Source organism: Notothenia rossii (assembly GCF_949606895.1).
Source record: "Notothenia rossii genome assembly, chromosome: 8".
Classification (NCBI taxonomy): domain Eukaryota; kingdom Metazoa; phylum Chordata; class Actinopteri; order Perciformes; family Nototheniidae; genus Notothenia; species Notothenia rossii.
In genome coordinates, this window is record NC_136906.1 from 24,448,633 (window position 1) to 24,474,098 (window position 25,466).

At 39.7% G+C, this 25,466-nt stretch overlaps 1 protein-coding gene across 6 annotated transcripts in view; it reads right to left on the bottom strand.

The window, feature by feature from the left end:
* Positions 1–11,480: 11,480 nt before the first annotated feature.
* axin1 (axin 1) overlaps positions 11,481–25,466 on the bottom strand; it is a 39,085-nt gene continuing 25,099 nt past the window's right edge. For 5 of the 6 annotated variants that reach the window (XM_079642695.1, XM_079642694.1, XM_079642696.1 and 2 more), the window contains 6 exons: positions 22,229–22,752; positions 21,986–22,150; positions 19,661–19,855; positions 19,393–19,500; positions 16,903–17,052; positions 11,481–14,357 (listed from right to left, as the gene is read on the bottom strand). In XM_079642695.1, coding sequence (XP_079498821.1) covers positions 14,231–14,357; positions 16,903–17,052; positions 19,393–19,500; positions 19,661–19,855; positions 21,986–22,150; positions 22,229–22,752 — 1,269 coding nt within the window. In that variant the 3' untranslated portion in view covers positions 11,481–14,230. The remainder of the gene's footprint in view (positions 14,358–16,902; positions 17,053–19,392; positions 19,501–19,660; positions 19,856–21,985; positions 22,151–22,228; positions 22,753–25,466) is intronic. The other variant, XM_079642697.1, reaches the window with a different exon arrangement.

Sequence of the window (25,466 nt, forward strand, 5' to 3'; positions counted from 1 at the left end):
ATAATGTATAAAAGATTGCAAAATAACAATACTGTTATACACAATACAGACATGTGCTGGTTGACCTCTTTTTGGTCAGTTTTACAAGTGAAACGTTGACTTTCATTTCACATAACTGTAATAGGTTAGTTGAAAGCAATAATATTAAGTTGTGTGGTGGTGCAGTGGATTGTGCGTTGGTGTTCGGATCAGGGGATCACAGGTTCAAACCCCACTGCAAGACACTTCGCCCCGAATTGCTCCTGTGGGGATCGTCCACAGTATTGAGTATGTAAGTAGCTTTGGATAAAATAGTCTAACAAGTGACATGTAATGGGCTTGGGATCTTGCTAATTGCGCTCTTTACAACATAACACATTTCAAGTAAATGACGGTGCTATTGGCTACAGAACTAAATTGTTATGTAAAAGCTGAAAGCTGGTTGAGCAAAGAGGGAGGGAAATCGTCTCAGCACAGCACAGACCAATCAATGAAAACACTCCTCATGAGTTTAAAAAATGGGTTGTATAAGTCTCTTAAATCTAATATGGCATGATTGAGCCATTTCATGGGCTTGGGATCTTACTAATTGCGCCCTTTTCTACAACGAAAGACAACATAAACACATTTCAAGTAAATTACGGTGCAATTGGCTATGGAACAAAATGATTGTGTAAACGTTCAGAGGTGGAGCTGAGAGGGAGGGCAATCAGCTCAGCACAGTAGACCAATCAATGAAAACGCTCCTCGTGTTTTTCAGTTGCTTACACACATTTCTGATATATAATTGCACACACTTGGAGCAATCATTCAACATCATCATTCAATTTTCACCAAGATGTATTGAAGGAGAATTACAGGAAGCACCAGGAATATAATAATAATACATGTATTTATGTAGAGTTTTCCTGGAGCTCAAAGCGCTTGGGTTTTAACGGCCCAGAACCAACTCCCGATAGGCCCAGCCTCCCGTAGCCAAAATCCTACACTAGTACAGACCATGAACGCAACACTCCGCGTTGCATAGAAACCACCAAATCACAACGCAGCAAGTTTTTTGAAAGTGCATAGAAAGTGGTGCTAGTAACGGTGGTCTGATAGCAACTCTAAAACATGTCTCTCTCAACTCTGAAGCGTAAACAGAGACAAAACGGTCATTGATCTTGTGGAGCAGTTCCAAGTCAAGCTGGACCTTTTCGCGACCGACTTGAGCACGGGTTGGATGCTGCATTTTCCGACGCTCCTCAAACACATCACATCTCCGGCACAAATCACAGATGTGATGACAGATTTCATTGCGAGGTTGAAAGAGAACTTTGCCGGTCGATTGGATGGACTTGCTCAGCCCACAGAGGTAATGGGCTTTGCCAGAGATCCCTTCACTGTTGCAATAGAGGGGGACGTATCAACCAGAGCAAAGGAAGTGGTCCCCAGCAGTGTTGGGCAAGTTACTTCCAAAATGTAATATATTACATATTACTTATTAGGCTACTCTCTTTTGAAAGTAATAAGTTACATTACAATATTACTGTCTCTGAAATGTAATGAGTTACACTACTTTAGTTACTTTTTAGTTACTTTCACCAAAATAACCGCAAAAGAATAGCTAGGTATTTTAAATGCTAAAATGTAGTTTAGTGCAGCTCATTATGCATCCAGTGAAGGGCAATGTGGTATAGCATAACAACTGTGTAGGCCCTTAAGGCTACTAACAACTTGTATTACAGGGCTTAGTTGAATACTCGATTCTGATTGTAAATTCTTAACATGTGACACGTTGTTAATACAGCAGTACAGACCGCTGTCAAGGACTATAATGAAGGTTAACATATTGTAAATCAAGGCAAATATTATTTAAACCATGCTCATGGTTTGAAATGGCAAACATTGAAAGGCAAAAGTATTATTAAAACCATGTAGCCTACTACATCATCACCTTGGTCCCACGCTGGGAAGAGAATATTTACTGTGCTTGAAAACTGGTATCACATCATCATGTGAGGCTGACTTTGTGACCTGGAGAACATTTCAGCTGCAACATCAGCTCGTTGATAATAAGCTTGGGATATGAGATATTTTTGTAGCCATTCGTGGTGAAGGCATCTGTGCTATTGTATGCATTATTTTTGACCCAACATTTCTACAGGCATGTCAGAATATGGTACTATTTTCACATGAATATTCTAGCCATTGTCTATTTTTATACCACAAGCTGCAAAATGACCGCCTTACCCCACTGTACAGACGGGTAGTTGTTTAGATATACCTGTAACCTGCGGGCCGCAGAGGGGCGGCGTAGTTTCGGGCGACGAAGACTGCTGCTCCGGGGCTGGCGAGTCAGGCGGGAGTAAACTAGTGTCCACAACGGAGGGTAACGTGATGTCCGCATCTGACCTGTTGCTACTGTCTGCAGTAGATGCAGTGTTGCTGGCGTTTAGTGATGGTTGCTTTAACCATTTTCGTATAAATGATTATCCACAGATCAGATGTGTGTCACTGCTGTGGAAGCACTTTGGAAATGATGCACGCGCAGCGGAGCAGTTCACGCGCACCTGACACAATTTGTTCTTTGAATTTTTCGCTACGTTCTCTTTTTTGAATGGTTGTATAACGTTCAACTTCCCCGAAGATCTCGACGCGAAGCCTGAAGGGTAAACACCAGGTTTACTAATCTACCCGCACAATTTGTCCGGTGTCGGAATGTCTCGCTATGTTAGTACATTCTTAAAAAACAAAACACCATTTAATTTCGGGTTAAAATGTGTTGTAACTGCGTTACTGAGCATTGTAACGGGTAATATATTACCCACATTTCATTAGTAATGCGTTATATTACTTCGTTACAGCAAAAAAGTAATATATTACTGTAACTCCGTTACTTTTGTAACGCGTTACACCCAACACTGGTCCCCAGCATCGACAAGGGGAAATATCCACTGGAACTTATTGACATGCATCGCACTAACGGGCCAGCGAAGTTTTGGAGTGATGTCAAAAAACAGCAGCTCCCTAACGTTCAGAAAGTAGCGATCTGTGTGCTTAGTATGTTTGGATCAAAATACACATGTGAATCAAGCTTTTCACACATGAACTCAATAAAAAGTAGCACTCGCTGCTCCCTGACTGACAGCACTCTTCACCAATGTTTTAGGATTGCATTGACATCCTATGAGCCAAACATCGCTCTTGTTCAAAACTAAAAATATCCCTTCTCCCATTAAGAAAGTGAGCGATGACAAATCACAAATGAGGTGATAGTAAGCACCTAGTTTACTATAGTAGACGTGTAGTGTAGCATTCATTCATATGTTAGTTACCCGTATCCCTTGTTATGGGTTTGTGCACTGAAGGGTTTGACAGTTCTTTCTGTATTCATTTAAATGCACTTTGTAATGTGTCTGGGTCAAATGTGACCAAAACATATGATTTTTTTGTTATTACTTGAAAAGTGAAAAAATAGTATTGCTACAGTACTACCTCTTTGTGTTACATTGGAGCTCTTTAGCTGTTTTTTTTGTATGTGAGGACCTGTATTAAGACTGCTATTATTGTATGCAGTAAATGCCCTTTGTGATGTGACCGGTTAAAAAAAAAAACAGAATATTTGACTTCTAAAGCAAACAAATGTAATGCTACAACTGTGCACTTTTTTTCTTCAGATTCTTTTAAATTAATGCTAATTTGTTGTGTTTTTATGCACTTTTTGACGTACTTTTGTTAGATGAACAATGAACAAAAATTGCATGTTTTTCATCGCAGTAATAGGTGTTGGTTTAAAATGTGTCATTACCTGCTTTTTACAGGCCGCTGAATGTCTGGCCCAGCTGAATTTTGTAGTTATAAAATCTGGCCCAACTGAATGTGTAATTGAATAGCCCAGGCCTAGCGTTTATTTTGATGAGCGCTTGAAGGCTTTAACTGGATGCATCACTTCTTAATTTGAAGATATTTGTACCTAAACATTACATTTTTATGTGAGAGCAACAACTGTATATACCATTATAAGTACATTTGATCTCTCTAAACCATTGTACATTGTAACCACCTGAAAAGCAACTCAGGCACTTCCTCTTTGACTTGTTTTGAATCTTTGAATATGTTTTTATTTATTATAGATGTCATTATTTCGTTTTGTATTTATCAATTTTATTTTTGTTGTCCTTTTTCTTGGAATTAATTATTATTTCTATATTTCATATTTCTATATGTTTTGTCTTTTTTGTCTTTTACTGTGACGTACTTTGTGATGCCAGGTTTGGAAAAAGCTAAATCCATACATTTCAATTACTTTGGCAAGACGTCAAAGTTTTGGTGAGTAACCCTATTGCATACAAATCTCAGTGACAGTAAGTGAGTTACAACTAGCAAAAAAAGACAACGACAAGAAAAGAACATTTAAAACTGCCGCTTGCGAAATAAAAGACAATATCCATTCGTATGTTCAGGTTATTTTTCTCATAATCATGAAACAACTGAGGTAATCCTTGCCTGATCTTTGTGACGGTTGATTCAGGATTTATATTTAATTGAAGAAGTGATCTTAAGATAATGATTCCGTATTTCATGGACCCTTCAGCCTTCTTTGGTTCAGACACAGAGGACATAAAGGATGCAATGACCCGCACTAACAACATCTCCCTTATCAGAGAAGTTAGATGCTGCTGCCGGGTGAACAAAGCTTTCACGGAAACATGTTTTCACTTAGATGACTGAAGGGGAGGTCAGAGTGGGCGACCTCTTTTTCAATGTAAATGCGTTGTGTATTGTCGCTCGGAGAGTAGGCCTGTTGGTTAGCGTTGATGGATGGAAATGAACACTTTGACAGAATCCATTTAATTGCTGTTCAAGCAATGCTGCAACAATCATCTAGTACAGGGGTGCCCACACTTTTTCAGCTTGGGAGCTACTTTTAAAATGACCAAGCCCAAAAGATCTACCTACAGGGCCGCCCCTGCCCAATCTGTGTCGCGAGCGCGAGGGGGGGGGGCTTACCTGTATGTCAATCAAGTAGCAAATGCCATAGTAAGGATGGATTATAGGCTAACTTATAATTTAAAAAAAAAAAAATATATATATATATATATATATATATATATATTTTTTTTTTTTTTCCATGCCATGCGATCTACCCACACTACCTTTGCGATCGACCGGTCGATCGCGATCGACGTAATGGGCACCCCTGATCTAGTATGATAGCAAAGAATAATACAAACAATCTGTCCTCAGCTTTTGCAATTAAGCACCAAGAGGAAATTAGATTCCTATATTTGTTTCAATTTGTTTTAAGCAATGTGACATGTGTGTCCGTAAATATAGTGGTAATGATGTGATGAATGAGAGTGATCCTACAGAAGCCCAGAGAAGAGGGAAAGGTAATAACGGAAGCTCACAAGTTCAATACCTTAAACTAAGGAAGCAATCTCTGCCCCCTCAGGACGGCTGAAGATGCTATTGAAGCTGTAGATAGAAGTTATTGTTTTTTAGGACATGAGTCAGCAGTGGAGTTGAAATGTGGTACTTAGATGTTCTCTAAGTTTCTCTGTGTGAAAACGAAACACATCTCTGCTAAGCTTAGCAAGTATATCCAAAACATGAATGTACAAATGCAGTGTGTTTTGTGTTATATAGGTTTTTGTACATGTAAATGGTCTGTAGGCTAAAATCCCAAATGGCTCTCCCACACACCCCCTGCCTGAAAAGCCTTAATGTCACTCCTTTGTTTACTCCCCGTAACATAGTGACATCACTATAGGCGCGTACACACCAAGTACTTTTCCCACAAAGGTTCCTGAGAACTCTTTAGTTCTCATGAACTAAGTACAGATCGCGTTCACACCGGAAATTAGTTCCTGGGGGTGGATTAGGCAAATGAAGCCGCTGACGTCACTTCTTCTTCTTCTGCTTTGGGTTTACTGGAAGGCCGCAAACAACTTCACGGCGTGAAGCCGCCCAAAATCCCCGGCCAGAAGTCCTCGCCGGAGTTAGGAACTGGCTTCAGTGTAAACGGCCAGGACGCCGACACCTCCTCATCTCCACCGCTCCCATGTTTTATTTTGTGTTGTCATAAGTTAGTCTCTCTGCGTTTCTGCGCTGGGCTAATGCTAATGCTAATAATGCAATGCAAGGATAATAAAATGGCGGCTTCACAAAAGTTTTTGGGAGTTTGACGGGGCGTGGTTTGCATTCCGCCCAGCCAATCAGACATAGGAACATTTCTCTCCCACGAAAGTCCCTGCTCTTTAGCAGGGACTGAAAAGGGGGTAAAAAAGGTTCTCTAGAACTAATTTAGTTCCTGGGACTTTTTGGTGTGAACGCAACTTAATCGTAGTTCTCAGGAACCTTTGTGGGAAAAGTACTTGGTGTGAACGCGCCTAATGTAACACTTGTGCTTCTATTAGCTAGCGCTTCAACATATTGTACGTGATAGGCTGAGGGGCGGGGCATCTCTAATAGGTTGACCAATCACATCAAAGTCGGCCAGCTAACCAATCAGAGCAGACTGGACTCTGGTTTCAGACAGAGGGTGAAAAGAGGTGCTGCAGCACAGGCAGTATGAGAAAAATAAAGAGCTTTTTGAACATTAAGGCATGGAAACATGTCACAGTGGAGGTGCAAGATACAAATATGAACCTGAAAATGTACAATTATGTTCTCTTCAAGCACCACTTTGGTGTGTGAAGTGAGCTCACATTCCCCACAAATGTGTGTTTTCTTTTGGCATGGATATCATTTTGTAGCATTTTGTCACAGAACGTGTAACACAACACACTGTGTAATACATTATTTCACAGTTTTTAAACAAAACCAGAACTACTGTTGGAATAAGGATCAATAAGAAGCTCAATAGCATTCAAGAGAAAGAGAATTGCTTCTCAACTTATTCTTCCGATTATGGACTATTGTGATGTTGTCTACCAAAATGCACATAAATCTGATCTTGCTCCACTCAACATAGTTTACAATAGACTATGCAGATTTGTTCTTGGTTGTCCTTTTCGTACACATCACTGCACAATGTATAACCAACTTAAATAGCCTTCTTTAAATGTAAGAAGACACACGCATTGGCTTCAGCATATTTAAATGCATTTATCTTAACTATCCCCCTTATTTAAAGCAGTATCTCGTACCCTACTCGTCAAATCATCAAGTTAGACATTCTGTTCAGATTTATTTCTCTGTCCCCTCTGCAAATGATGATTGGCAGAAGAGCGTTCATTTCCAAAGCCCCAACTGACTGGAATACTTTACCTGCTGCTATTAGATCTCTTGCATCATTGGGTATATTTAAACATGCATTGTTTTCTCACTTTCAACTGGTCTGTACTTGTTATTAATGAAACTGATATTGATGAAACTGATTTGCTCGACTGTCTCAAATTGTAATGATTGTGTGCATTGCTTGAATTTCACTTAACAGACTGTATGTGGTTTGTCTTGTGTGTCATGTTTTGCATTTTATATTTTTGTTTATGTATGTCTGTAAGTTGTTGCTATTGTCGGGACCCCCTTGAAAACGAGACGATGCATCTCAAGGGGTTTATCCCAATGAATAAACATTTCTATATATATTCAACTAGACATAACAGACAATTCTGTAGCAAAAGCAAATATTTCTGTTTAAACACATTTACAATGTTGTCATTCAAGGTGAAAGAAAATCAAGCCATTTTGACCATATGACTCCCCACCCGATGACAAAGCATCTTTTCATTTTGCTGGCAGTTGCCAATTTACTGACACAATAACCATGTTTTGAATCATGGACAAAGCTAATTGCAGATGTCCTCCCTCTATCTGGCTTCTAGCCTTTGTTAGTCATGCAATATTTGACCATGAGAGTAAAGTAGCTTACATAAAGTACTTTTGCGTGCTCAGTGAGATCAATATCTGACATTTTGATGCCTCAACACACATTTCCTTAGTTCACACTCAGAAGAAAATCAATATTACTTCAATATAAAAACGTTAAGTTTTTTTCCTTGCACATGACTTTGCAGTTTGATGATGGTGAGCTATACGAGATTACTATAATCATAATTATGTGTATATGGGCAATTGCATGTTGAGTCCTCTTGACATTTTGTGCAGTGTACTGTGTAAATAATGACATATTGTCAGCAGCTTCAGTATTCCTCTGTTGCTGTATTGGCTCATCTAAACTGTAAATGGTATCAGAATGTGTCAGAACTGTGTCAGATCATAAACTCTATGCATATCTGAATCAGTATAGTAAGAAAACACTTAATTCATGGTTCAAAAGCAAGGTTCAAAAATTGTGAGTGGCACCAACATTTGTTTTATCACCATGTGACCCTGGTCAACATTTTTGGATTTGATTAGGTTTTTCAACATGGAAATGTTGGAATATGTTGACACTGGCTATTACAATTCGTTTTTCGGTTCTGATTTCAATAGTCAAGTTATGAAATGTTGATGCTGTACATTAAACAGGGCAATTTGTGAAATAGACTCTAAACCAAAAAGTCATCTTTGATCTCTCGTGTAAAGTCATAAATAGAAAAATCAAATATATCATGAAAAACAAACAACTTTTAAAAAGAATGTAATTAATTGAGAAAACTCACCTGACCTTACCAGAGGTTGGAGAAGTACTCAGATCTTCTACTCGAGCAAAGTAGAAGTACCCGAGTGTAGGAATACTCTGTTAAAAGTAAAAGTCCTGTATTCAAAATGTTACTTAAGTAAAAGTACAAAAGTATTAGCATCAAAATATACGTAAAGTACCAAAAGTAAAATACTCATTGTGCAGATCGGTCCATCTCAGAACACCATACTGTATTATGTATTTTGATTATAATTATTGATGTATTAAAGTGTTATCAAAGCTGGTAAAGGTGCAGCTAGTTTTAATGACTTGAATTTACTCCAGCTGTAACTAAAGTCTAAGTTTATTTTATTTAATGTTGGTTATATTTCACATCATTAAATCCACATCTGTAAAGTAACTAAAGGTACTCCATAATGTAGTGGAGTAAAAGTACAAGATTTACCTCTGAATTGTAGTGGAATAGAAGTACAACGTAGCATAACATGAAAATACTCAAGTAAAGTACAAGTATCTCAGATTGTACTTTAGTAAATGTAGTTAGTTACTTTACACCTCTGGACATTACGGAAAAGGCTTACATCTAAAGGCCACTTGATCAGCCTCGTGTTTGCTAGAGCATATTCCATAAAACTAATATATCCATTGTAGACAAAAGATGCAGACTCTTTATATCCTAAATGAATCCTCAGTAGATAAAGGTCATAAACTCATGTGCTTATGACTCAGGAAGAGGGAAGTGAAGACAATTGTGTCTACAGGTTGCTCAGCATGTGGCTCAGATGATTTCATCAAAAGTAATGATAAGGAACAGCAGGACTGAGCATGTAGATGCAGTCACACAGTGTTACCGTGGCCACCCCCTGCAGTGCAGTCGTATTGTGTGGTTTTCTACAAGTGCTGTTGGGAAAAAACGTAAGATCGTACGCCTTCTTTGCACTGGCTCCCTTTAAGATCCAAAACAGAATTAAAAACCCTTCTCCTCGCCTACAAAGCAATAAGCATGGATCTTATCTTAAAGGGCTCATTAACCCAAAAGACCACTGCTTTTATTGAATCCAGGGTTACTTAGGGTTCCTCCAAAAGTAAAGTAGAAGCCAGAGCCTTCAGCTATCAGTCTCCTCTCCCTCTCAACATTAAAGAGAAGCTTCAGACTTTACCATATGATAAGGCTTATAGTTTGGCTCAGGCTTGCATTGGACCAGCCCTGGTATAACATTACATTCCTTATAAAAATGACAGTAAAAAGACCCAATAAAAGGACAAAATGATAACAGAAAAACATTTAACAACCACAATGAGAGATGCATAACTACAAAAAGCACAATACAACAACAGAAAGAGTTTAAACAACCGTCTTCGTGTTTTGCTCATAGTAGGAGTCTCACACTAGTCTCCCAACCCGCTCAAGTCTGTATGCATTCATGTTCAATAAATGCATGGTACTACCTTGGCAATCAAAGCTTTTTTTCTTCACGCCAACTGCGTCATTGTTCTTATATTTCTATAGTTGTTATGGCAATCATTGTTTTTCTGTGCATTTCTCTCTCTTTCATGGCCACCCACTCTTTGTTCAAGGTTCCTTCCTGTTCACCGGGAGTATTTTATGTTTGCCTCCCGCACTTCCTGCTCCTTGGGAATTCTATATTGGCAGATTGATATTATAATTTATGATATGATTGGCTCTATTTGACTAAAAATGGACTTGTCATGCATGCACTAAGGTTTTGATTTAGCTCAGAATACATAATTGTAACGTTTCTGATTTACCCCCACAGGGTGCAATAATCCATCAACTTTAATCTGAGCCAGTAAATAAATCATTACTCCATTATGAGGCTGTGTGTCGAGAGCTTCACTGGCATGAATATGAAGAAGCACAATCAACATAACAGCATCAACCTTATTTGCAATAAAACCCTGTGAATTGAACATTTCCCTAGAATGAGTGTCGATTAGCAGGTCAGGTAAAAGCGGCAGAATTTCTGATGGGCAGCAAAAATGTGATTATGGGTATTTATTCAATATATAAACAAATAGTGCGAACAAACAGAGACAGCAGTGTTTTGAGTGTGAATGTTTTGCTGCTCATTCAGGGTTTTACAATGAATCAATTTGTTTAAAAATGTAGGAAAAGCTATTCAGTGCAGTTTTTAAATTTAGAATAAACGTTGATCCATTATTCATTCTGTTTAATATTTGATGTATGTTTACAGGGGAAGAACCTCTGAGATGAACACAGAGGATGAAATATTACCAATAAACTAAGAGCGCCATCTTCAGTCTGTGATGTAGCACTGCACTTGTGCTTTAAAAACAGATGCTCTCTATGTAGCATATGTAGCATTGTTGCTAAATGATGATTTAACCCTTAGATGCACGAGTGACTTGACCCACTCTTCCATAAGTGGGTCAAAAAGGACCCGTATAGAATAATGTGTGTTTTTATGCCTTTGTCATTTTTGGTTTAGAAAAATCACTTTTATAATATTTTAGTAGTATATGTTGGTTCACACTAGAGCTATTTTATATGTAATTGTTCACTATTTATAATTTTATAATTTTTTTTTTACTTTTTGAAAAAAAAAACGTTTTCCCATAGGGTTCCATAGAAAATACATGCGGGTCATGTTTGACCCACTTATGGAAGCTTGGGGTAGTAATGCAAAAACTACAATTTCTTAAAATGTAAATTAAAAATTTGAATTGCATGATATCCAAAACATGTTTTTTGAGGAATAGCTGGTATATGAAATGATACAAAAATGTAATTACAAAGATACTTCAATAAAACCACCTCACCGGGTCAAAAAAGACCCACTTATGCATATAAGGGTTAAAAAAATACATTCTATTAAATAACAATGCAAGTTATCTTCCGACCAATGACGATGCAGGATTGGGTCAATCACACTCAGAAGTCAGGCTCTGGTTTATTGCATGTATTTATTGTCCGGGTACCTTTTTAAACGGTAACCATGCTATGAACAGAAACAGGTCCAGGTGGGTGAGTGGGCTGCTGGCTGATGACAAAGTTGTACATATTTACAGAGAAAAAGGTGGAAATGTGACAAACATTAAACAAGAAATACAAATAAATCCCGGTATTTATGCCCCCACATGTGTGAAAGTCACACAGCAGATGTCATTAGCATAGTAGTAAAGGCACTCTGACGTTTATTATATACATTAATTGATTTTAAATAATAACTTTTGGGGCTTTCACAGTAAGAAACTTCACAGATTTAATATTTAAAAAAAAAAAAAGATCAAGATAATACTTATAGTATTACATTTGATTTTGTACTCAATAGTGGATCATTTAACAACGCAGTATATATTAAACTGATTTAAGTAAAGAATCAAAAAAAAAAAAGGCAGCATTGATAAACAGCTTCTGAATAAACAAGATCGTCCATACACTGTGCAACGACACACACGCACACACACACACTCTGGTTTCAAGGTCCAGCATCTGTAGTTAAAGGCTTTCATTACAGCAAAATTAGGAAATCCATGGAGACCTTGAAACTAAATGTCATGCTGCTTTCCAGATTGATTTTTTGTCCAATTTCAGTTGCTATTCCAGTGCAAACGTTTCACTTATGGTGCCAAATAGCAAGGACAGGAAATATATATTATGCTGAGACATTTTTCAGCAATGATTATGATTTGTCCCTTGTAACAAGTAGAATCAGGAAATGCACTCATTTCATTGAAAAAAAACAACATTCTGAATCTTCATGCAAACGCTTAAATAAAACATAACAACTAAGTGCCGCCACAAAATGAAGGGGTAATGTCAATGTGAGAATTCAAGAGCGTGCCTATGGTAACTACCATCTACTTTTTTCTCTTTGGTGTAACCTGATCTATCAACAGTAGATCATTTGCACAAAACAATTCATTACTGCTAGGCACACGATAGCCGCGATTAGCTAGAGAAGGCTACAGATGAGAGATCAGCCCCTTCTGAACTGATACATACACAAAGCAGTGATTAAACGAGGGTTAGTCTCTGGGATCTCATAAATAAACACACACATGGAGCTAAAACTAATAAATACTTGATGTAAACACAATAAACGCAACATTTCAGTGTCTATTAGCACTCCTATACACCTACTGTAAAAAGGTAGCACTTATAGTAGTTAAATATGCCTTTATGTGACAACTAGATCTAGGTTTGATAGTATTCTGATGACATTCACTGGCCTCTCATTCAAACGCTGTGATATGACCTGTTGGACATGTTCAAGGAGGCGGGACCTCCAGTGTGTGTGGATTGGAACGCTTCCCTTTCATGAACACACACCGACCTCCAAAGCTGAGGTGAGTTCTTTAGAAAATTCCATGTTTAACTGGAAATAATTTAAAGAAAACTAGAAAATGTACCTCCAAATATTCATTGGCACTTACTATTCATTTTAATTCGTAAAAAAGGTAGTATTTCTTATTCACAATCTTCAATTAGAATTTTAGAAAAGATGGTCTCAACCCAATTGAAATTTAGTCTGATTAATGAACCGAGTATAATCAAAACACATTTAAAATTGGGAAAACAGGCTTCTAAAAACCTAAATGTCTTAATGTGTAGCCTCAACTTGTTTTTAATATTATTATAAATTATTAAAGTAAAGGGCCAGTGTCGTTTTGGATCAGGGGAACTAACCTGCATAGATATTCACCTACTTTCCCCCTTTTCCCACAGTATTATTGCATTGCTGTGTTCATTTGTTAGGCAATTCTCGTACAACTTCAATTTAGTTGGGGTAAACAGCAGTGCCGCACATGTACATAAACATAGCTAATGTCTACAATCCTATGGAGCATACAACAAGGAACCAGCAGAATGCAAACAACCTGGGCAGAATGCAAGCCAATAAAACAATAAATTACAACTCTGTGGTGGTGTCACGGATAAAAACACTACTCACAGCTTTAAAAGTGATCATAAATGCTCTCCTGCAGTGCCATGACTTACATTAATCTTGTTAAAGTACTATTTTAGGACCCAGGGCCGGATCGCAGTGCACTCTACAGGGGTTTCCATTTCTCTGGCCACGTGTAGGTGCTTTAGAAATTCACGGTGCAGCCTACCTTGAGACATATTCAGTGGTGTACAATACAATGAAAGTGCAGATTGAATGAAAATAAGTATTATTAAAGTGAAGTATTAAACGCACAACATGAATAAAACAAACAAAAAGTCATCCCAAAAAAGGATTTGATCGTCTTCAACAGGGGCCACACTCCTGCTTCAATAGGATTGAAAATGAGCATTTTAAATACTTAAATAGATATAAAATGTTGTTATCTTTTAACACAAACTGTACACATCTGGTACCAATACATATAAAAATGACAAGTGTGGTTACTTTAGAAAGGGCAACCTCTGATACGTCATATCAAAAATATGTTGCTTTAGTAGCACTTTTGTTCTTCTTCATCTAGTAAACTTTACAATGCTACATTACACTCCGACGAAGTGAATGAGGTCTTTTTTCTTTTTCTTCTAGTCCAACGTCACTGCAGTGGTGCTCCCCAAGCCTCAAAACCGCACTGCTCTTCAACTCTGCATCCACTTCCTGGGTCACTTTCTTCTCATGGTCCTTCGATCCCAAAACACTTCCTCTTCACCCTCCAATTGTTCCTCATCCTTCCTCTTCGACGTGAACGTCAATCAATTTTTTCCACTTTCCCGATGATCTTCTCCTCAAAGATGGGCAGGATAGCGTCATCTTCACGTACCTCTTCAAACACCACCCCACAGTCAAACTCATCGCTCACCTTCTTGAAATAATACCTGAAAGAAGACGGGGAACAAAGTTCTCCAGGTTAACAGCTGTGACTGCTACTAACCATGTGTGAGGGGCGTAATGTACGGAGGTCATTTAGTATATCAATATTCCTGTTTTCTGTGCAGTATTTATTGGGTTGATATATTCAGATAAGAAGGATCAAATAAATTAACTCAAATGCACCGTGTGTGTGTGTGTGTGTGTGTGTGTGTGTGTGTGTGTGTGTGTGTGTGTGTGTGTGTGTGTGTGTGTGTCCTCGCTGCTTGTTCCAACACATTGAGAGTCCTTAACGAAGCTGTTTTTGCCACTGGCGGGCGGACCTCTCCGCCTTTGCAGTGCGCCGTGACTCTCATACGCTTTTGTGTACAATTGTAATTTCAAGGTTCCTTTTATATGAAGCACAACTTACCATGCTGTAATAACAACGTTATTTATCAGCCTTTAAAACTGAAACAATAAATAATAATAATATTAATAATCATAATATATCATGTATGTGCGACGATTAGTCGACTAATCGCCAGAATTGACGACTATTGGTCCACTAGAAACATCTTTAGTTAAGGGCAGCACTACAGAACAGTCCTTCCAGAGTTATACATTTGATGGCATTGACTTAAAGATGATCACAAACCTTTTGTCTTTTTTGTAAAAATTGTCTTTTTTGTAAAAAGGAGAAACGGTATATAGGAAGTAGATGTAGCCACCATGACGCCATACATTGGATTATACTAATGTTTTTAAGACTTGAGTTTGGCCTTCACCATCTTAGTTTTGATTGTTATAAAATATTATTTATTTAAAAATGGAAAACGCAATGAGAGCCAAACCTGACAACACTGTCAGCAACAGACAACACTTTTATATAAATCATTTTGATGTTAGAATTCATATTCTTTCCCATATACATCCCTTATATAACTGTAGCTCTAAGACTGATTTAAAGAGCAACTTCCAGGTTAAAGACACCTGTGAATAAATGTGTAGGAAAATGATGAATATACTCGATTTTCAAAAACATATACAGAAATATACACTACAGTGACATCTGGCATCGTTTTTGTAAGAAATGTTCACTTCCGCATAAAAAAGCCTCGGCACGTGACCTCCCGCGTGTGACGTAACACGGGGGTCACAAGGGGGAGAGCGGCCGGTGTAACTTATTAATAAACATGGATCCCAATGCTAGTTTCGACACAGAAGAAGTTGAACATGAATATTCGAATGCATATGACGGACCACAACCTTATAATTATGAGCCTGCTAGGCGTCCAAGAGACCAGGAGCAGCCAAGGATTAGAAGAAATAACGGCCATTGGAGAGAAATTGAGCTGTGGTGTGTGGAGAACCAGTGGAGAACTGGGCAGCTATCTTGGTGAGTGACCGGCGTTAGCTACAGAATGTTAGCTAACGTCACATCACAACATTGTGAAGTTAGCTATCATATATCAGGCTATAACTAACGTAGCATTGATAATATAGTAACGTTACTGGCAGGACTGTTGATACTGATCCATAACAGAAACTAATGCGCAAGTATCAGCCGTATCTCGCGTTACCTAATGCAACTCCACACTACGGTGCTGTGTACCGGAGGAGAGACGGGAGATACGGCTGATACTTGACGATCTGGCGGAGAAAGGTTGTGGAGCCTCCGTTGATATGCCGTTGTAAATGGCTTGATGGAGAGCAGGTGTGTAGTCGGGGAGGGTGCACAGCTGATTGCAGCAGGTGAGGGGAGGTTGAGCCGGGAGCCAGGAGTGACAGCCACCACGCACACACAAACAACACAGACAGGGGGAAACAAACAAACACAAAGGAGACGGCTGGAGCAGTACAGCCACCACAGCGTTACCTAATGCAACTCCACACTACGTCTTACGGTGCCGTGTACCGGAGGGGAGAGAGAGCAGCGAAGGGGGGGGGGGAGAGAAATGTAATACGGTTTCCTGATAAAGCTGTGGAGAGTATGTGCTGCAGGAAGGTGGATTCACAACGCACCCAGGAACGAACGCTAGCTCCGGTCCTTTTTACTGTGGACTCGATGTCCTGACAGGCTGGTATTTGTGCAACCTGCACAATACAATACTGTACCATGATTACAAATGGTGAAATACAATGTGAAACTACCGAAAAATACCAGCTCACTAAAACACAACCGCTCAACTCAACGCAACTACTAACTATACCCGCGGTCAGAGAGCGGAGATGTTTACCCTTTGTGATGTTATGTGACGCGTTTGATGTATGAACTTAAAAAAAAGCCGTTTTTAAGAGCAGAGCTCAAAAATTGCTTCTTTCCCTCTGAATTCCTGCCCTTATGTCTCGTAAAACATATCAAATCCTACATTCACTTTTTTTTATTGTAATTTTCAAGCAAGTTTAAAAAAAAAAAACCTGCAAGATGCTCTTTAAGAACTATTGGTGTCTCAAAGCACGTCGTGTTATATTTATGTTATGTCATTTTAATTAAGTCTTACTTACTAAACAGTTGTGTTTAATGTCTCAAGCTATGTCCACAGGTATCAAACAGCAGTGAGTAAATCTCACCTGTAGTTTCCTTTCTTCGTCAGCAGTTCTTTGAACTGGCCCAGTGTGACCACCCTCCCTTTGACAGACGTCCTGTAGGGTATCAGCTCCTCACAGAAGTAATACGCCACAGTCGTGTTCTCACAGGGATGCTTCTTAGTGGCTTTGTGTCTGCACATGGAAATAAACAGGAGCATATTTAGAAAATATCCTATTATTTAAATCCACACTTCAAATGAATGGAGAACAATTATTTTTGAAATAAAAAGGACCCTAGCAAATTGTGTTGAGTCACGATCATTTCCTGACAAGCACTTTAGTTAGTTCTTCACCTTCTGATTCGTGTACCTAATTTAAAAAGGCTGTGGTGATTCCAAAAGCTGCTTCTTTAAAGATCAAATTTTCTAATCAATATGTGCAATTCCAGTTAGTGAGTGAGAAGAGAAACAATGTGGGCTAACATCCTGTAGCTTTCTGCTTCAGCAAATGTCCTCCAATAATCCGTTCGGAGGGAAACAACACTGAGGGCTCTCTAAGGACAGCTTATAATGGCAGAGCACAGAAATGATAAGTTAAACAAGAAGCAAACAATCACTGAAACAACAGGATGTTCAGGTGAAAAGGACACATCAGCCAAAGTGGAGGTAGAAAAGAAAAGAAAACATTTCACACTGACAAATGTTGTTGTTTTCTATTTTGTGAGAAAAACAATCAGATGAAAAGTGTTCACAATAAAGTGTGCTTTAATAGAGGTGTCTCAACCACAGACAGGCAGACGGCAGTGGAGTGATGGTGTCCTCTGGTCTTCATGGCTTCCTGAGTGGGTGTGCCATGCAGCACAACAACAATAATCTCATCCTTCATGATCTCAGATGTTTTTGCCCGATATCTTTTGTACAAACTTGAACAACCAAATAACAGCCTCTGCTTTTGTCCCTGGGATGTAGCTAACATTGCAGGGACATTAATAGTTATATGATCAGTTGTTATAAGAACCAAGCTTCTCTCTTTTGTCACAAAACTCCAGGCGTATGAAAGTGATGCTTTCAGAACAATAACAAATATTTAAGAAAGAGGGAATAAGGACCTCTTTCACTTCCTAACACTAGCTCAAAGTAGCCTATGATAACAAATGAAAACTACAGTATCAAAGCAATACTTCAATACAAATAAAATACATTTATTGTATTGTTTATCCCCTTGTGTTCCTTGAACTGTTATATCATGTTTTTATGCTGCATGATTGAAAAAGGTTTGACATGAATTTAATTTCTTGTTCTCTGTTTTCAATTTGGGATATGTGCCATGTGACGCCCTTATTCAGCTCGGGACGCCCTGAACGCGAGCCGAGGGCGTCCAAAAATATTAATAATTCGAGTTTTTATCGCTTGAAATGACGAAAAGGAAAAAGGACCAGGACATCTCTCTGTTGGAGGGGCAAAGGAGTCTGGTGGGATTCTTTTCGGAGTATTGAAGATTGTTTCCCCGACATCGGCGGTGCCTGCTACAGGACAACACGGAACGTGCGCGATTTGGACGCGATGAGCGGTGTTAGTGGAGCACGCGCGTGAGCTGCGAGCACCAGATCCTCGCAGCGGAGAAACTGAGGCTCCGTGGTAAACTGTAGTAACATGAAGAGCTGTTTGGAAGCCGAAAAAGCCGGCGCTCAGAGAGCCGAGCCAAATGATCCGGCTCACTAACGTAAAAAGACAGTATCTATAAGGGACGGCTCAAGTCAAAATCTCGGGGTGGACGCCCTCTCAGCCCTGGTCTGGCGGAAACACTGCCTTATATTATAAGTGTGTGTCTTTTTGCAAATATCCACTTATTGAGTGAGGAGAAAAACAATGTGGACTAACATCCTCTAGCTTTCTACTTCAGCAAATGTCCTCCAATAATCCATTCTGAGGGAAACAACACAATTCTCTTCCTGTCCATTATCCCTTGCTGCTCTGAACCCCAGTGCAACATCATCAGCCTTGCACAGTGTCCCTGCTTCCCTCCATGTGTTAAGCACCCACAGAGAGGCCAGTAACACATCAGACAGAAAGGGCAGACTCTCGCCCCGATACTCCTGCCTCTGGAAGAACACCAAAATCTGTTCTACCTCCTCTCTGATCCTCTCTCTGGTGCTTATGGGAAATAAGCAGCATGGGATCTGGGTTTTCTACCATCAAGTGTGATCCGAGATATTAAAGACAGAGCGGAGGAATAATTCAGTTTCTCTAAAGGACACTGAAAAAAACCTTTCCTTACAGATGCTAATAGATGGATTTTAACCTCTGTAAATCTAAATCAACGAACAAAACAAACAACCGACTGAAGGATAGAGTGTGGGACACAACATGATGACATCACATAACAGCACACAGAGGATTAGGGTAGCTGATTTCTAAACATCTCTTTTTGTAGCTCTACAAAAGCACACACTCCTGGGTGATTCACTAACAGTGATGGGAACGGCAGGTGATGACCCATGAGGGGGTGGGGGATTGTGGGAAAAGGACGTACTCTGGCTGGGAGAGCTCGCTGTCAGAGACGGCGGGCACCACGCTGAACGGAGGGAACAGAGCCGGCCTGACGGCGGTGCGGCCCCTCTGGATCACCTCCATCACATACCTGGGGACCAAACAACCAGGAGTTAGACACAGACCGGTCTCAAGAGCATAACGGCTAGAGAGAGTAACTTTCATTTGGCTAAAAGAAAAGAAGGATAGATACATCCCCCTTCCTCTGTTGAAAAGCGGACAGTAATAACGGGACATGTGCGTCCACTGACCTTTGCTTGGGTTGGACAGTTCCTGACTGAATCTTCTCCTCCTCAAGCCGCCTGCACACCTCCTCCAGCTGGATGAGGGGGCTGGGAGCGGGGTTTGGGGGCATGGTGGGGTCCTGGATGAAAGGGTGGGACGGCTGTACATTGTTCCGCTGCTGGGCCTCATGGCCTGACGTCCTCTTGGACCCAGTGGTACTCCTGAAATGTAAAGATATGACTCTTTGAATAATCAAAAGCGTACGTTAAAGCTTACTATTAACTAGAGATATCAGTCTAATCCCAACCCAAATCGCCCAAGGACACTGCAGTGGGTGCATCTTTACTGCCAACAACTCTTAAAGGGGCCCTATTACGCTTTTTGGGGGTTATCCCTTTCCTGTAGTGTGATATATAGGGTTTTGTGCTTGGTCTGCAATGGCTGAAATCCCAAAGTTCCCTCCAGAGGGAGTTTCTCACACACACACACACACACACACACACACACACACACACACACACACACACACACACACACACACACACACACACACACACACACACACACACACACACACACACACACACACACACACACACACACACACACACACACACACACACACACACACACACACACACACACACACACACACACACACACACACACACACACACACACACACACACACACACACACACACACACACACACACACACACACACACACACACACACACACCACCCCCCCACCTGCCTGAAACACCTCCATTGGACTCTTTTGTTTACTTCTGTAACATAGTGACATCAGTACATTACACTTGTGCTTCTATTTGCTAGCACTTCAACCCTGTACGAAATAGGCGGGGAAAGGGGCGGGAAATCTCTAAGCGGTTGACCAATCAAAACAGTTCCGGCCAACTAACCAATCAGAGCAGACTCTGGTTTCAGACAGAGGGTGAAAAGAGGTGCTGCAGCACAGGCAGTATGAGAAGAATAAAGAGCTTTTTGAACATTAACCCTTTGGAGTCGACCGTCACGCCGGCGTGATTAGATCACATGACCTGTTCAAGCCGGTGCCGCAGAAAAACAACAGTCCGGACAGCATTGCCGTGTGTTTCTGTCGAAATTACTGGCTTGAAACTATATCCCAGTCTTTGTTTCATGAAAAAAGACCCAGTAAACACGGAGATATAATGATATAAAGTTAATACATTTCAAAAGTATGAATAATGGAAGCACATATTTGAATATCTTCGCCGTATTTTATCATTTTACGAAACGGAAAATACTGGAAACTGTAGATTATGCTCAACAGGATGTATTTACCAGGGAGGGGGTGAGGTAATCAGGTAAACGGAGTGATACGAAGTGAGACGAAAAGAAACGAAGAGGGACGGCGGGAACCGAAGAGAGACGGCGGGAAATGGAGAGACGAAGATATACGAAGACAGGCGGCGGGAGACGAAGAGAGACGGCGGGAGACTGCGATTGAAGTAAAGTGACAGACAAACATTGAGAATTTAGATATAGTTAGATAGATTTAGAGTTTGGAAGATTCAACTATGATGAAGAGAACTCTGAACGTGAGTCAAGCTATAAGCTTGTTTTTTGACATGGAGGAGGAGGAGGAGCCTGTGATGTTGCCCTCTGTGTCGCTGACTGAAACTGCTTTGAAGCGTGGCACAGATAAAGACAGAAAAAACAGATTTTTGTACATAATGTGTATATATATATATATTTGTATTATATTTATAACAACACTTTTTGCCTTATCAGAATGAAATCCCATGTACATTATTTAAGCTTTTAAATGTTTTGTTGTGCCTACTGTGTCATTGTTGACAGAACTTGAGAAATGAGGAAAAAAAGCCTATGGATACACCTGTTATTTGTTCATAACATTTGTATATAGGTTCATGCTACCTCAATCAAACTTTCACATTATCATATTGACATCCCATGTATATGTGTCCAGCTTTCAAACGGTTTCGTTGTGTATGTTTGTGTTACCTATATGAAAAATAATATCATTTTCAAAATCTGTTTTTACGTTTTTTGGGGATTTTGGGTCCAAAATGTTCATATAGTATCTCAAAATGAAAGAAATAACTATCAGGTTATATAAGTGAGTTTGTCCTTAAAAAAAAGATACCAAACATTGACATGCCGAAGATTTCTTAATGGGGTTTAGTAAGACAAATCAAAAGTATGCGAAAACGGCCAAATTAGCCCAGGACTCCAAAGGGTTAAAGACTGGAAACATGGCACAAAATACAAATATGAAAAATGAGCATAATTGGGCCCCTTTAACAAAAAGGAGGTGGCACTATGTTAAGTGTCCTCACTGACCCGTATGGGCTCCTCTTATATTGAACCATTTCCTTCTGTCCTTCCATCAGCCACAAGAGGATCTTCTGGTTTTTCTCCATCTCCTCTGGAGGCGCTGGCCCGTCATAAGGCCGCACTTCGTCACCCTTCTTCAACGCCCTTTTACACTGTGGGCCACCTTTGCTACTGAAAAATAAACAACTTGTTAGTGGCAAAAAAAGGCAATTTTGGAGCATTACCAAAAAAGAGGAAAGTATTTCTTACCTATACCCTGTGTGATCCACGGGGATGGATCCCATGCCGTCTGCGTAGCTGCGAGACTTGGAACCATAATGCCCCGTCTCTGCGCCCCAGGGGAGGTTGCCATGGACGCGCATGGCCGCCTCAGCCTCCACCTGCTCCCTGGGCTTCCCGACGGCAGCGTGGTGGATGTGGTGCATGTGTTTGTGGTGGTACAGGTGGTCTCCCTTGACGCCGTGCCTGGACGGATGTTTCCCCTGCGCCATTCCAAGTCCCGCCCCTTTTCCCCCTGGGACACCGTCCGGTGAGCGTGACTTGGGAGAGTGGCGTCCTGTGCCGGGGGACTGGCAGCCGGGGGTCTTCATGACCCGCTGCACGTGGTCGTCCAGGATGCTCTCTGGGTTCTCCTCGTGAGCGTCTCTCAGAATAAGACCACTGTAGGTGTTGTCGGCATAGCGTGAGTTGTAGTTCTGCGGATAAGCACCAGGGGGGAACCTGTGACTGGATGATGCTGCAGCTGTGGACATCACTTCATCTCCTTCTTCTTCCTTTAGAACAAAAAATTCATAATTTAGCATAAAATAAAAGCAAATTAAAAACCTATCTTTTTAATATGGCTTTTAATTTGGGTTACATTTCAATTCTCACTGGTATCATAGTCCATGTTTTATTGTGTTTTGCTTTTATTTTACATTTTTTATTTTTTTAATTGTTTTATTTGAACCTATTCGATGTTTTATCTTGTCCTGTATTTATTTGTAATATTGTTGTCATGTTTTATTTGTTTTCTTGTTCTGTAAAGCGCTTTGTGCATGAAATGGTACTATACAAATAAAGTGTATTATTATTATTATTTAGATGAAAAAACAAATCCAGGTTTTAAAGATCCATTATTAATATTTGAGGCATATGATGATACAACTAAGACATAGAAAATATATCTATGTGCATTTCATCCTGTTAACAGCTTATTTTCAAACACATTTGACACAAAGGAAGATTTTTTTCTCAGGGTTCATTTGCTGTACTTATATCCGCCTGTAGATGGCAGATGTAACATGTGTCTTCTCCTTCTCACTGCAGAGGTTTGAAGACAAACTAAGAATTACCCCAGTATCAGTCAGATGGCAGGGTCTCTGCCTGTATGCAGCACATGTGTGTTGTTTCATGTAAGGCAAGTGCAACCGGTACAGCTTCAGTGACTGATCCCATTCTGACAGGATCTGCCTATCGCTGCAGGCTGAACTGTAGCTTTGATATTAGCAGTCACTACAGGGAATGGAAGATATGCAGCGATGGAGGAAAAACAACAGTGGATAAAAAGGAATGCAGGCATCTAAACCTGGATTTTAAGGACTGAATTACCTCATATCCGACACTGCTGTTACATACTCTCATTGTTTAAACGTATATGTTTATTTCAGCTTAACTTATGTGAATGTTATAGTACTGTATTGTTTCAAATCATAACGTATTGTACTGCAGTGCTTGCAATAACATTGTATTGATAACATCAGGCAATTCATTTGTAAAAAACCTGCCCATGGGCTAAAGATGGAAATGAGCTCATTAGCTAGTTCTGGCACATTGATTGATTCAGAAACTGACATGTTCATTAATGTGCACTATTCCTGGTAACTTAATACAAAAATAATTACTTCAACCATTTCTATCTACAACAAAAATTGCAGCTGAAATAGCTTGGCCTGTTTTCCATAAGTGCTGCGTCTCTACAGTATACCACAAGATCTGTATGGTGAGCCCACTGGAAGTCATTCATAAAATCAAGACATCTTCATTTGAGCATACTTTTCAAGCTGCTGCCTGACTTTGAGACGAGGGAACAGGAAGTGGTCAAATGCTAACTACTTTACGTGTTTAAAGACTTATTCCTTAACAGAGGGAGAAAAAAAAAGGCTAGAAGATGAGACTCGATGAAATCATGTGGATCTTTTCCTCACAGCAATATAATGATTTATTTTAAAACCAGGGGTCCTTTATGCTTTTTAATGATATACATTTTATTACCTCCGATATTATGGATATAAAGCTAAGCTCAAATGTCCTTTTCCAGAAGCTCACTTGAGCATCTCTTGATGAAGACAGTTATTTCATGCTTGCCTCCAGGTTTAAGTAAGCAAACCTCGAGCTGTGTGATGGCTGCTTCTCTCCTTTCCAGGGCCAACTGTCCGCCTTGAGACTAAGTATTTGGGTTTGTGTACTGAGGGAGGTTTTGTTTGTGGTTGCAGAAACCATTTCATCCCCGTTCAAGTGACATCAAAGAGGCGGCACGCTGTTCCAGGCTTACAAACGGCCGAGTGTGCAGGTGCTCCGTCTGATTCATCGCTAAGCCAGATCGCTGACAGGCCAAGGATGGAAATCTCTAAGTGATTCATAATGTTGTTTTTGTTCCACATTCAAAAGGCTGGCCTCATTAATTTCATTAAGGATGGACGGATTTAAGTCTCCTTTGTTACTGGAAACTTTAAGCCCAACGGACAAACACACAACTTGCTTTCTGGCTCAGAAAAGAGCTTTGATGGTTCTCTCACAAATTACTGATACTAATAGTCTGCTTTTTAATACCATATTATTAGTCATCATTTGCTCTTTTATTAAAGTGAATCAAAAAGGTATGAAAGTAAAAAAAAGGTCCTTTCATATCAACATTTGTGGAATGAGGATTAAACACGTGATCCTCAAACCCAGCTCAGACCAAGAATGTGATAACACAAAACTATAGCAGGATTTGTTTCAATGTTTAAAATAAAACATTGCCAAAACTATACAAACTCATCTGGAGCCAAGTTTATTGCACAATTGACTGATGAGTTGATTGAAAAAAAAAAAGTGGCCCAATTTTTCTTTTGGGAGTTTTCTCTTTCCTGCAATGGGTTATATCGTTTATTTTGCATGTACAGTGGGGCAAAAAAGTATTTAGTCAGTCAAGTTCTCCCACTTAAAAAGATGAGGCCTGTAATTTTCATTCTAGGTATACCTCAACTATGAGAGACAAAATGAGAAAAAACAAATCCAGAAAATCACATCGTCTGATTTTTAAAGAATGTATTTGCAAATTAAGAAAAAAAAATAAGTATTTGGTCACCTACAAACAAACAAGATTTCTGGCTCTCACAGACCTGTAACTTCTTCTTTAAGAGCCTCCTCTGTCCTCCACTTGTTAAATGTATTAATGGCACCTGTTTGAACTCTTTATCAGTATAAAAGACATCTGTCCACAACCTCAAACAGTCACACTCCA